Source organism: Lissotriton helveticus, chromosome 4_1 (assembly GCF_964261635.1).
Source record: "Lissotriton helveticus chromosome 4_1, aLisHel1.1, whole genome shotgun sequence".
Lineage (NCBI taxonomy): Eukaryota > Metazoa > Chordata > Amphibia > Caudata > Salamandridae > Lissotriton > Lissotriton helveticus.
In genome coordinates this window covers 1,564,700,163-1,564,714,916 of record NC_136063.1, presented here as the reverse complement: position 1 = coordinate 1,564,714,916, position 14,754 = coordinate 1,564,700,163, and the positions used below count along the sequence as shown (strand labels likewise).

Sequence of the window (14,754 nt, the reverse complement as noted above, 5' to 3'; positions counted from 1 at the left end):
AGGAAATATAGCGCAAGAGAAGCGGTGACTGCACCTAAAGCTGAACCACAGACGGCTGCTCGATAGCCTTTTTCAACTACGCTGCCAGAAGAGTGATACTCACCACGCAAGACGTTGTCCATTCCACATAAGAAGTCGCAATGTCAGGCAGGGGACCCAGGAACACCGCCGCTCAAGTTAAGTTGGACAAATTTGCATTCGATAAAAACTCCACGTCACAGTCAGAAGGGCGCACGTCCACAGGGAAAAACCAGGATGGAGAAGGGGCAAAGAAGATCACTCTAGAAGATATTATGACAGCATTGGCGAATGTCCAAACTACGGTAGGGTCTATTTCCACTGACGTCTCCTTGCTGTGAGCGGACCTTCACAAAATGGCTGATCGGGTGAAAGAAGTTGAAATAGTGGCAAAATCACTAGTGACGGATACATCAGAATTGCAAACAGAAGTTGCCCTACTTAAAAAAGACAATAAACTACTCGCAGACAAATTTGATGACCAGGAAGGATACGCAAGACGGAATAATGTACGCATCATTGGACTTCCGGAGTCAGAAGGCAGACAAGCAATGGACTTATACGTAGAAGAACTGGTGAAAACGAGACTACAACCCAAGGGACTCTCCAACTTTTTCACAGTGGAGCGAGCACACAGAGTACCTGGCGGCAGGCCAAAACCGGGGGCACCCCCGAGACCAGTACTCGCAAGACTATTTATTTACAGAGATAGGGATGCTATCTTGCAAGCCGTAAGAATCTCTCCGCCCATAAAGGTGCAAAATTCAACAATAACCTTTTTTCCGGACTACACAGCAGCGGTGTCCAAGCGCAGGAGAAGTTTCCTGGAGGTCGAAAAAGTACTGAGGGCAAGGGAAATGCCCTATTCTATGCTCTTCCCAGCAAAACTTAGAGTGGTGGTAGATGGACGGACATGGTTCTTCGAGACACCAGAGGCGGCGCAAGACTGGATCGAAGGATGGCGACAAGTGGGAAGCAGTAATCGTGGAAATAGATATCACCGCAGGCGAGAGGGAGAAGAAGAGCCAGGTACACAAGAAACCAGAAACCCGGACCCAGAACAGTCGCCAGAACATGAAGAGTAAGAGTAGGCTGTGAACGACAACACTAACGCATGGAAGACTACCGGCAGTTAGTATAAACCACGGCTGGGACGGCTGTGGAAGTGGACTATGGCCGACCTTGGAGGGCAAGAAGGTCTGGGGACTCCACTGGTCCCTATACCCCGGACAAGCAGGTACTATGTCTTTGGGAGGGGAAGAGCGCTCTGCTAAGTTGGGGTGGCGGGAAGTTGCAATACCGCTAAGCAGAGAGCAGGTGGGGGGGAGGATTAGGGAGGGGGAAGTTAACAGTTTATGTAGTTTGCTTGCAATTTTTAGAGGTAATAAAGACAGAGAAGAACGACGATCAGTTGATAGGTTTCTAGCTCAAACAGCACGTCACATGTTACAGATATTGCTCTATCGTATTCATGATGGAAGGTCTTTGCGCGAATACACATGCGGGTAGAACCATTAATGTCCTCTTCATTAGAACACCATACTTATGGCTTATGACACATTGCCTAGAAGCGCTAGCGTAATGACGCAAGAGACCTTGGTCACCCCCTTAAAATTATAACTTGGAATGTGAGAGAACTGGGCGACACAATAAAGAGAGGATTAGTCTTACAGGCCCTAAAGCGACACGGCCCAGCACTGGCACTCCTACAAGAAATGCACCTCACAGGGACAGCATGTAAGGCAATGGACAGGTGGGGATACAAAATGGTGGCTCACTCTGAATTCTCCTCGGGATCTAGAGGTACAGGTATTCTAATTAAAAAGACTTCAATATTCCTAGTCCTACAGACTAAAGTAGACGATCAGGGGAGATTTGCGGTAGTGCACAGTCAATGGGAGGGCAGGCTCCTAAATATTGTATCGGTATACATACCGCCGGCACTTCACACAGTGGCTCTACCGGCGCTCGGCGAATTCCTACTAGTGCTACCAGAAGGGGATCTTATCATAGGAGGGGATTTCAACACCACAATCGATGCAGCACTAGACAGGTTCCCCACTCGAACACAGACACCTGGGCCTTCACGTTTCCGAGGATTTATAGAAGCAATGGGCCTAGTAGATATATGGAGGCACACACACCCCGATACTCGTCAATACACATACCATTCTACGGTCCACAACAGTCTATCCCGTATAGACTATTTTCTAATGTTGGATACTAGACTCCAAAACATTGAAGAAGTAGACATAAAGCCTAGAGGCATATCGGACCACTCCCCGATGATACTTACACTCTCCTATCGAGTAAAAACCCGCAGACGACTATACCCCATATACCCAGGATACCTTATGGTACCGACCATCAAAAAGAAACTCCGCAAAGCCTCCAAACTTTATTTCAAGGAAAACACGACCTCAGTAGACTCTGCAACAATACTATGGGAGGCCTATAAAGCGGTGTTTAGAGGGCAGGCGATAGCATCGATCACCGGGCATAAGCGGGAACAACAAAAGGAACTGGCAGAGCTGGAAGTAGCGCTTCTAGCGGCAGAAACAGCGCACATTTCAGACCCAACACAAGACACAGCACATACCCTAAGTTTATGCCAGCAGCATTATCGAGATTACCTTAAAATACAGACAGTTGGAAATATTTCGGCGACGAGAGACAAAATATATGACGCAGGAGATAAAGCTGGTAAAATGTTGGCATGGCTAGATAGGAAAGGAGAGGGCACAAGAGGAATACAACAGCTACGGACGAAGGAGGGAACACTACAATCGCACCCAGAAGACATAGTACGCATCCTAGCAGACCATTTTAGAGAGGTATATACCCCCCCTGTAGAACTAACGGAGGCGGACATACGAGAATCCCTCAGACACATTGAGATGCCTACCCTTACACCGGAGGCGGCCTTGGAGTTGGAAGCGGAGTTAACGCTTGAAGAACTCCAAACTGCAATAAGTTCGGTGAAATCAGGGAGAGCGCTGGGACCAAACGGAATACCCATAAAGTGGTACAAACTAATGGCGGAAACGGTGGGCCTGTCTCTCTTGGCAATGTACAAGGAGAGTCTGGAAAAGGTCGAACTTCCATTAGACCAACGTATAGCGACGATAGTAGTGATCCCAAAGCCTGGTAAATCGCCGACGGAGTGTACTTCGTACCGCCCGTTCTCATTGTTAAACGCAGAGGGCAAAATTCTAGCAATACTGTTAGCAAACAGAATGATGGCCCATCTCCCACAGCTGATTCACCTGGATCAATCGGGATTCATGCCCCTTAGGAACACAGCCCTTAACCTTAGACGAGTACAAGGGGCAATAGCGCAGGCCCCTGCACTAACAGAACCGGCTGTGATATTTTCGTTGGATGCAAGAATGGCATTCGATATGGTGGAATGGAAATATTTGTTCGGAGTATTAACGCTGTTGGACTTTGGCCCTTAGGGCAGGTTCACCCCTAGACTTTTTGCGTGAAATGGTGACCTGGCAATGGTGATTTTTGGGATTCTGCGCACTTTCACTGTGTCCCAGTGGAAAGTGCGTGCGCACTCTGAGTGCATGTGCTGAGCTAGGCCTGCCCGCCCATAGGAATGCATGGGGAATGTATGTGTCCCTGGTAGTTCCTGATGCGTGGGGTGTACAGGCTTGAGTCTGGTATGTGTGAACTCGTGAGAGTGAATGCTGCGAGATGGTGTATGCAGCATGTATGTGTCTAGTAGCAAAGCGCCATTTCTAGACATGGCTGTACGTGTGCTGTGAGGGTGCTGGCGTGTGATTGGCTGGAGCTGGCTGGCATGCCAGGCTCCAGGAAGTCTGGATGGGTCTGCCCGGTGGTGAGTGGGAGATCTGCATGAGTAATGTGTGGGAGGAGTGTACCTGTGTCCTGGATGGGCTGGGTTTTCCCCACACAATGCTGGCTCCGCCCCCCTGTGGTGTGTCTAATGACCCAAGCCTTGCCAGTGAATAGAGAGGGTGGTTGAGGTAAACAGAGTACTCAAGAACCAGCTGCGACTGGTTCCGCCCCCACTCTGTACCCTTGAACAAAGGAATGCACTGTATAAAAATGGGGCTGTGTCCCCACTGAAGTAGTTCTCTTCCAGGATCCTGAGGGGGCTGTTGCTGCTGTCGCTGGGCCAGAGGACCGCCACTTGGGGTGTCTCCCTGCCTGGAGACCCAGTGAGCTGGCTCTGGGCCCAGCCTTGCCCCCCTGCCTTGCTGAAGGACTCTGCTGGACCTTTATTTTACTTATAGCGTCTGGGAGCGCTCTATTTTGGTCCTCTAGCGCTTGGGAGCGCTTGATGTTGTTCTAGCGCTTGAGAGCGCTGTATTTTGCATCTAGCGCAGGGAGCGCTTTAAATTGCCTTTTAGCGCTGAGGAGCGCTTTGTCCGCCCAAGGGAGTGCCACCTCGCTTTTATTTGTGAATTCCCGGGAGGCTACCCCGGATTGCGGCAAAAAGAAGTTCCCTTGGCCTCAGCAGCGCGACCCGGAGCCTGGGGGGCTCGTCTGCAGGGCCGCGCTGCCATTGGCTGTCTCGCCAGCCTATCACGCTTTAGCCTGGCCGGAGTGTTGCCCGGCAACGGGAGAAGCGTCCTCGAGGACGTCGGGGAAAATGGCGGCCTAATCGCGGCTGGGGCGCCGGCCGCACATACTGCCCAGGAGGAAGAAGGAGCCCAGCGTCTTGTCCTCGGCGAGGCTCTCGAGGGTGAGAGAGCCCCGCCCGCGGCCCGGTAAGGAGGAGAGCCAAGCTCCGGACGAGGAAGGAGACTGCCAGCGTCCCCGCAGCCTACGGAGAGACCGAGCCGGTGAGTGCTGGTGCTTGGGAAAGGAGAGGGGGGCGTCGGGACACATTGCCGGTGTCCGCCCCGCCCCCTCTCATTAGCGCGACCTCTGGGGGCATTGCAGGGTCGCTTGAGCCCCGAGAGGCTCAGTGCGCACCATTGCCCTGGGAGTCCCCAGGAGGGGGACTCCCGCTTACAGCACCCCCATCGTTCAAGAGCCCAGAAAGGCTCATAACGGCGGCATTTGTTTGTTGGAGCCTGCGAGGCTCAGGGGCATTTTCCTTGGAGCCACGAGGTGCCCCGGGGGCATCAGTTGTTTTGAAGAGCCCAGAGAGGCTCGTGAGCCCCACAATTGTGTTTTGAGCCCAGAGAGGCTCAAGAAGGGCATTTTGATTTACTTGGAGCCCAGGGAGGCTCAAAAGCGCCACAGTTGTGTCTAGAGCCCTGAGAGGCTCTAGGGGGCACATCTTTGTTCTGGGGCATAGAGCCCAGTGAGGCTCCCACGTTGGCCCCAGTATTGTCTCACACAGCTGCCCAGCACTTCGTGGGCAGCTGCTCCGTTTAGGCCCTGACATTGGGACACATGGACAGTCACAGGTGGTGACTTGTGAGATTGGCGCAATTATTATTGTTCTTACACCTCTGAATGTATTGTTAATGCATCATGTGTTTTCCTCCTTACACCTCTGAATGAATGTTATGCATTGCATCATGTGTTATGTTCTTACACCCCTACAGGTATTGTAATACATAGGTGGTTGTTTTCTCCCTAGTACAGGTGGTGCTAGTGAGGTCCTGGTTACCAGTAATTACTGGTTGTGTGCTATTTTGTGCTATATTTTACCTTCTAAGTGCTATTTCTGAAAGTGCTACTTCTGATTCCTGACAGTGGTCCAGGTGGCCCTGTCTTGTACATATCCCCTGTAAATTCTGCCCGTGCCTCTGGCACATTGTAAAGTGTGTGTTTTATCTAATGTGTTTTGGTGTAATACAAAGGCTATTTTTATATAACCTTGTGTGGAGTTTCCTTTGTGGTGGGCCTTTGGTTGTTGTTGCTGGGGTGCATGCGCAAATACTTAGCCTACATCGCCTCCAAGTTTAGCCTTGCTGCTCGCGCCACGTTACCTAGAGGGTGAGTAGGGGTTATCTTGGCGTGTAACTCCCTTGCCCTGACTTGGGTGTGGTGGTCTCTGACTGACTTTGGCGAAAGCCCTGGTCAGCCGGGGATCCCATTTCCAACAAACGCATATCGGTTTTGGCCCTAAATTCTGTGCAAGGGTACAGCTTCTATATACTAAACCGGTGGCACAAGTGACGGCTAATGGCCACATATCAGATGAGATAGCCCTGGCACGGGGAACACGTCAAGGATGCCCCCTGTCGCCGCTGTTATTTGCACTAGCGCTGGAACCCCTAGCGACACTAATTAGGGAGACCCCGCTGCTAAAGGGGATCAGTTAGAAGGAGGGGTGGGAAGACCATCTCTCACTCTACGCGGATGACATGTTGATCTATCTTACAGAACCAGAGAGCGGTATACCAGAACTTCTTAATATATGTAACTCCCATGGAAGAATCTCAGGATATACAATAAACTGGTCTGAATCAGTCATATACATTCTGAAGGGACCGAAGCCAACACTTTCTACAGAATGTCCATTAATGATTACAGAAGATTTGTTTAAATACTTAGGAATACACATCACTAAAAACACAACAGATTTCTTCTCTAAGAATTTGGCACCCCCACTGGAGCGGTTAAGACGTGATGTGGCACACTGGGCATCGTTGCCCCTCTCACTACCCGGGAGAGCAGCATTGTACAAAATGAAGGCCCTCCCTAGATTCCTTTATGCCCTTGAAAACACGCCTGACCCAATCCCACCCCGTTATTTTAAGCAAGTAGCAGCACAGGTATCGGTCCTTCATTGGGGCAATCGCACGGCCCGCATAGCGCAGGCGAAACTATATAACAGCTGGTATGAGGGAGGAATCGCACTCCCAAATCTCCAACTGTACTACTGGGCCGCACAACTCAGTCATAAACCACTGGATCCATATACTCCATGATGACCCAGCGTATAGCGCAGATGGGCGCAACTGGGAACGAATAATATGCTGGCGGTACTCTACAACAGAGGTTTAGTCGTGAAATTACTGGGACCTACCAAACATACAGCACTGATTTGGTACGCGGCACAAGCTCGACTAGGATGGAGAGGGGTGATAACGAAACTGACCCCACTCTGGGATGCCAAGGCATTAGGACAACTGCAGCGGAGTAAGGGCTTTACACAGTGGGACAACATAGGCATCTCCACAGTAGGTGATCTATGGGACAAAGGAACAGTGATACCATTCGCACGGCTTTAACAGTAATATAACATCGGCCCGAATGAAAAATTTAGATACATGCAAATACGACATGCATTAGTGACGGTACTCCCACTAGATACTGAACTCCCTGAAGCTTCCCGGTTAGAAGAACGACTACTTACAGATCATATGCAGAAAAGTGCCACATCATTTACATACCGGAAGCTACTTAATAATCTGCCAGACCCCACAGGTATATTGAGAGAGAAATGGACTGCAGAGGTCGGTGACATGGACGACCCGGAATGGAGAGAAGCTTTAGCATCACCTAAGGAAGTAGGCATTTCTGCCAGGCTTAGGTTGGTTCAACTTAGAATCCTACATCGAATATACTATACTAGAACCACCTTACATAAAATCCAGAGAGCACCGCATCCATTTTGTTTAAGAGGTTGCGGGGAAGAGGGTACCTTTTTTCATACTATATAAGACTGCCCAATAATAGTAAACTATTGGCGACAGGTGCTACGCACTGTATCACAGACAACAGAAACATCACTCTTACCAGACCCAGGAAGATGTTTGCTAAACGTATGGGAGCCTAACGACCTCACACGCAATGGGCAGATCTGGACTACACTGGGTCTATTAATCGCCAAGAGAGACATTGCACAGAAATGGGGAGCGGCAGAGGTGCCGACACTGTCTGCATGGTGCAGAAATATGGACCTAACAATGGTCACTGAACATACAGTATATGCATCCAGAAGGTGCCCGCAGAAATGGAATAAGATATGGGCAGCTTGGAATGCTTTCAGAGGGGACATTTGCGAACCATTGCCAGACTCAGATGGAGATAGCTCAGATGATGAGATGGAAGGGGAATAACGGAACGGCTAGGAAGAATAGGATAAGGAACTGATAAATCAATAAGGTACATATTATTTTAACAAAAGATTAAATATGTAAGAACGTTATCTAAGTGAGTGAGGAATGTAATTGACCAATGTCTGTATTGCCAATTTTCTTGATGTTGTAATAAAAACAGTTAAAAAAAAAAGAAATAGGAACTATGATGGATGCTGACAAAGATACAGGTAGCTGGCTCACACAAGAATTATTAAACATGTTTTTTAAGAAAGGGGAGCAGAAATCTATATTACATTTAAAAAGGCCCTGTATAAATTGTCTGGAGCTTTACCAAAGCAACTCTAATGTATTTCCAAGATTACCTTAGGATAATCAAAAATTAATTTTGAACCAGATGTTAAACTGAAAGGGGTGTCTAAAAAAAAAAGGGAGGAATTTTCAGTAAGGCTGTAAATTGCCGTAAAATGTAAAACTCAGTGGACATCTTTAAGTTCAATGTTTAGAGTAGATAGGACACGGTCACTGATTCTGATCAAATTACCTATCTTCCCCCAAAAACTAGAATTGTAAGTCAGCCGTGGCCCATGCAGGTAAGAGGAGTTGGGCCGGGTGGGGGGTGGGGGTGGGGGTGGGGGTGGGGATTTCAACAGACGAGGGAAAATTAAGTATTTATTTAATTTTCTCTAGTGGTAGTCTGTCACATCTCTCTTCCCCCCCCCCCTGGCCCCACCACTCTAAACTGCACGGGCCGCAGCTGCATCCAGTTATTATTTTAATCTCTGAATTTATCCTTTTTAAGCTGGATTTAAATTTCATTCAGCAAGCTGTAACCTCCTCTGCAACTCTTCTGTTTTTTTAGATAAAGGTTTGGGAAAATTCCTGTTAAAAAGGGAGCAAGAAGCATCAAACCAGCATGGGGTTGGTGCTATGCGATGAACTCGAGGCTTAAGCAGAGTTCTATTAATACAATGGCATAAGTAAATAAAAGGCTCTGTTGTTTGAGCACAGTCTGCAGTATCTGATAAACCATAAAAGGCCAAAATTTGTTTTTACCAAGGACGCACAGAAAGGGAGATTCCACATTGGGGACTTCAATTTTCCGCTTGAAAACATGGAAAATCATGATACAGCCCAACTTATCGCTGACATGCAAGCAATAGGACTGCAGCAGCTAGTGAGGGGCCCAACGCACAATGCTGGGCACACACTGGATGGATTATTTACCAACGATCCCAACATTGAGACACCAGTAGTACTTCCTTTGATATGGTCTGACCATCAAGCCATAATTTTCAGGATTACACTGTTACCTCTTAATCCTTCCCAGACTAAAGTTTGCCCGCTGGTGGGAGCACGGATGTGGAATAAGGCAGATATGCCGCATTTTATTAATCTCTTGACATCATCTATTCCGGAAAACATAGGTGATACTGAAACTATGTCCACAACTTTTCAGGAATGGATTTTAAAGGCAGCCAACCAAGTTGCACCTGAAAAATGTCATCGCCCCAATAGAGCTACTCCATCTGCTCAATGGTACACAGAGGAACTGCGCCTCCAGCGCCAGCACTGTAGGAATCTTGAAAGACGATGGAGGAAACACTACAGTTCCTCTGCTAAGCAAGAGTATAAGAGCGCTCTAGCAATTTACAAAAAAGCGATTAACATGCAAAAGAATCTTTTTTATACTGCCCAAATTGAGCAAGCACACAACTCAGCTAGGATGCTCTTTCAAGTGGTCAATTCTCTTTCTAACCCAAGTGGACCGGTGATCGAGAACTCGCAGGAATTATGTGACTCATAAGCCACTTTCTTTAAAACTAAGGTGGTGGACATCTACTCTACTTTTTCTAGTGAACAGGCAGGAAAAACTGATGCCCTACCCATCAATTATCCAGTACTCAATCATCCCTCTTTTGATCAGTTTCAACCAGCCACTGAAGATCAGATTAGTACACTGATTTGTAAGATCAAATCAGGTTCTCCTCTTGATTCCTGCCCCCCCACTATAATGAATAAATTACAAAATGTCATCACACAACCGCTAATGGAAATATGTAATTCCATATTTAAATCAGGTGTCTACCCAGCAAGCTGGAAGAAGGCCATTGTTAAACCTTTAATTAAAAAGCCTTCTTTAGACCCCACCATTTCGTCCAATTACAGGCCTATTGCCTGTCTTCCCTTCATAGAGGCAATCATGAATAAACAGCTCGCAGAGTTTATTGAACATCATAAACTCTTAGATGACACTCAGTTCGGGTTCCGGCGACAGTCCACTTCTGCAGCCATTCGCCATCTCCATTGGTTAAGGGTCGAAAGCAGGATCAAATTTAAAGCTCTTTGTATAGCCTATAAGGCCATTCACCAGATCGGACCGAAGTTTTTAAAAGAAGCTTTCCAGATGTACATCCCCAAAAAGAATCTAAGATCAGCGGCCAGCCATCTTTTGACTGTCCCCCGGACAAGAACGGCTACTTGGGGTGACAGACGATTTTTGGTAACAGTCCCCGTGCTTTGGAACTCTCTTCCTTTGCACATTAAAATTGCTCCCACCCTTATTAATTTCCGCAAATCACTGAAGACTTGGCTTTTCAATCAATGAGAACGTGCTTTGACTAGTGTTGTAATCCTGAGTATTTGCTGCGCCTAGACACCTTAGGGTATTAGTTGCGCACTAAAAATCCCATAAATAAATAAATAAATTAACCCTAACCCATTGTGCTGGGTAGAGAAACAATGGGTAAACTCTGGTTTACAAGAAATGGTTTGAGGTGGCAAAAATGAAAGTCAAAGGATTATGGTCCTTGTAATTAACCTCCAGAATACCACTGCCCAGGTAATACTTCATGAGGTCTCCGGACATAACAATATGACAATGGTTGAATTGCAAACCTGACCAAAATAAGTGATATTTTGGTAGTTTGACAGAGAACATTCCCATGTATGTTGATTAGATCACAAGCCTAGAAATAATTGCCTAATTCATCCCCCCTGTGGTCTGGGTAGCCCATAGAGGCTGTAACAGGTGAGTAATTGTCTAAGATAAAATATCAAATGTTCTTCCAGATACTTTGGCGTTAAAGTTGCTGCAAAGTTTCAAACTAGTTTTTCGCATTGAGAATGTATTGCAGGGAAACAATCCATCAATACAATTCAACAAACTGTGAAAGTGAGGGTTATTAAAATACCACAATTTTTATTATAAAAATGAACTAAATGGAAATAAAAATCCTTCTTACCACTCAATGAAAAAATTGCCAACACTCCACACTTAACTTCCACTGAGGTAATTTAAACGTTTAAGGTATGTTTGAACAAGGTTGAGAGACCTCTCCTAGCTCAACCTGAGTTAGATGGGACGGCCATGGAGGAATAACATATAATAGCATCACTGAGCATTGGAATAGTAGCCCATTTGAATGAATCCCAGTAATATTCCAGCTGACAAGATTAATGGAATTAAGATAGAGCTTTGGTCAGTAAGGAAAAGGTGTTGAGAGGGCACCTTATTGTTTGTGCCCCAGGCCTCACCAAGGCTTCTTGCAAGCTTGGTGAGACCTCTAGAATAATTTATTTTGGGGGTTGACAGCCATGCCTTCCAGTGGGATACTCCCCATCTCTTATGCATATACCACATAGACTGTCACTTAACCTGATGTATTGCAGCAGGCAACAACCACACCGCTCCAGAGTAGACCCATTAACTTTTACTACTTGTTCTGCATTAGAAGCTGCACCGTTTTGCATTGGTCTTTGCATTGGTCTTCTAAACCTCTTAGGAGTGCATCCTAGAGCACTGGTGCATCTCGTACTCCACCTGTTCTAAGTTACAAGCACTGTTAAACACCAATTCTGGGATATAACTTTACCTAGCTGCCCAATGGCAATGATATTAAATTAAGTGTAAACAAATGTATCACATACTTACTTATGTGTCTCTTACTTACAGCATTCTTAAGCAGAGTGACCAGTTCACATCAAAATATTTGGTGCATCCTAAACCCCACAAACAACACCAGCTTACTTTCCACATAAAATAATCTCTAAACGCACAATCGACCATCCTTGCACCACTTCTTAATCGTCTACAGTTGTCTTTCCTTTGTTTCTGTTGAGTATTTGTCATTTATGTTTTTGCAACCTATGATCAGAAATTGCAGCGGCAACATTTTCTTTTGTTTTAAAGTTAGATATTTAAGTAAGATACATTTTTCCAATCTTTGATTACTTTGTCATTATTTTTGCATCTGTTGAAATTATACCATCAACAGCAATAGCACTGAGGATGTTACAGTTAAGCCTAGGCTGAAATCACTGAATAAGGTGTCAAATGAGGACTTGCCCACAGGGAGTTATACATTTTTGATAACTGTTTGAATGGCTTGTACTTAGTTAATCTTAACATTCAGTGTCCTGTTTATGATGTTATCTTTGTTCCTTGTTCATGCAGGAATGCCAAGAACCCATTCACTGAGATTAAAAGAGTTGATCAATGGTGGGACTGGACCTTTACAACTCTGCTAGATGGACTTTACTGGGACACCTGGTATAACAAAGCAGCGGCAAAGGCTCAGGTACAGTTGATGTTTTACATTTGCAAATCCAATGCTCAATTTGTGCAGGCAGTATCAATGTGTTAGCATTGGCACTTAGTTCTGGGGACCCATGGCATCATTTGATACAGGTCAAGAAAGAGAAAGGTAGAAAAGATGGAGGAAGGATGAGGAGAATGTTGGGTAAACAGTGAGAAGGGACAAAAGGAGGGTTAAAAATAGATATTACAAAAGTGAGATAAACCCACAAGTGTAAGGTAGTGGAGGAAAGTGGCAGGAGGTGTAATCAAGACAAGAAAGCTTGGCATTGGGGTTGGCAACCCTGGCAGTGGGGCCCTGAACCTTTGTTTATGTATTCTTTAAAAAATAAAAAAAACTATACTATCCGCCATGAAATAATGAAGGTCTAAATATTTGTGTGGAAATGTTATACTTTAAGGCCTCCAAATAAAAGGCCTTTTCGGAGATGATGGTCTAGGGCTAAGTGTTTGACTTTGGATGTAGAGGCCAGCCTCTTGGCATTCTGATCAACAGTGTTGTTAGTTGTGTACTAATCTGTAACAACACATTTATTTCAGAGAATATGGGTTCTTTGTGTTTCTTACGCAAAATTACTTCTTTTGAATCTCATTCACCTTCTGAACTCCAGCATGGTCACAAGCATGAGTAATGGATGAACTCGTAGTGCCAGAGATAAGTAGAATCAGTCATTCTGAAAGGTAATTCTCTAAGGAAAAGAGAACTTCTTGACACAGGAATGTAGACAGAGGACAGAAACTTGAAGTTTAGTTTTAATTTCATAAAACATGATGATTACTAAAAGGTGTCCTGACATTCAAAACCATGGAGCAAAGAAACAGGCCAAAAACTACACATGGAAGTGATATTTTTTAAGAGCTTTGCAGAACTACATATGTTGAGGCTATTCATGAATAGCAAATGACCTGTGCTGAGCAGTGACAACCAAGAAAGCTTCACCTCCTGGGTGCCCTCTGTGAAATCTCGTATATTGACCAATAGAGCCTTTGAAGAATGAAGTTTCCTAAAAAGTTGCCTGCCATGAGTGGTGGTTTGGATATAAAATCACCATTGTTTACAAAAGTGCAGCAATACACATAGAATGTAGGAAAACTTTCAATGAAATACAGTTAGTTTATTACATTCTACTGGGCTACAGCAGCTGCTCTGGGAATGAGCATACAAGAGAGACACCTGAAAACACAAGCACTCCTATGGAGTGCCCCACTATCCCACCCAAAGGCAATGCATTTCAAGGAACCAAAATCTTAGATCTCACACTGTTCCCATGGGGGCGGGGTTTGGGATAAAATAAGAAAAGAGAGACTTGTGGTAATGGATCTGCTCTGTGGCCGTGCAACATTTCATAACCGGATTTGTCCGTTCTGAGACCTTCTACATTGGCGAGGTAGATGTGCAGTGGACCATAACCTCTGGCTTTGTGATGATTCAATGCGCTGGAAATAACAAAAGGAGGTAGTTACCATCAGTACACTAACGGGTCTCTACATAGAATGAACAAGTATTAACTTCAGTGACATAAACTTACAGGTTTTATCTGCAGCTCGGCATAAGAGCAGAATAACCAGAATCACAGATTGGAGTATGGCCCTCCTATGAATAAACTTGAAATACAGAAGGGGGTTATTGGCACTCCCAGGTGTACACTCAGAGCACAGGTTGGAATTACTTGCCCTCCTAAGATGCACTCGAAGCAAAGGTAGGTGTTACTTGCACTCTTAAGGGTACACTTGGAATGCAGGGTGGGATACAAGGTTAGTGCATGTATCAAGGACTCTGAAGTGCTTTCTCTCGGCACTACCGTTCATCAGAAAATCACAGAGATCAAGTCTTTAATCCTTGAATGGTGCCAGTTCTAGGGCCAAGGTTGTAGGAAGGGTCCGGAGTATAAACATACAAGAAGTGATGGAGTAAATCACAGAGAGCACATGAAGTAAAAGTGTATAGCCTTTGAAGACGGAGACACTCTTTCCTGTTTACTACTGTAGGCGGTTTAGTGTGCACTAACCTGATACCAAGTAATTAGCCTAGTTCTTCCACTTGACTGAAGTTCGAAGAAGAACTTGAGACTTTAACTCAGGGAGTCGCGGGGGAGGTCTGGAGCAGCTGTGCAGGAGGGAGCAAGGAGGATAACGTCGAGGGAGCTGCTGTAAAGGAAACCA

The 14,754-nt window shown here is 45.7% G+C and overlaps 1 protein-coding gene across 1 annotated transcript in view; it reads left to right on the top strand.

Moving 5' to 3' along the window:
* The window catches only part of PKD1L1 (polycystin 1 like 1, transient receptor potential channel interacting), a 1,793,388-nt gene that overhangs the window by 1,506,444 nt on the left and 272,190 nt on the right, over window positions 1–14,754 (top strand). Inside the window, exon 54 of the mRNA XM_078688182.1 lies at window positions 12,451–12,574. Coding sequence (XP_078544308.1) covers window positions 12,451–12,574 — 124 coding nt within the window. The remainder of the gene's footprint in view (window positions 1–12,450; window positions 12,575–14,754) is intronic.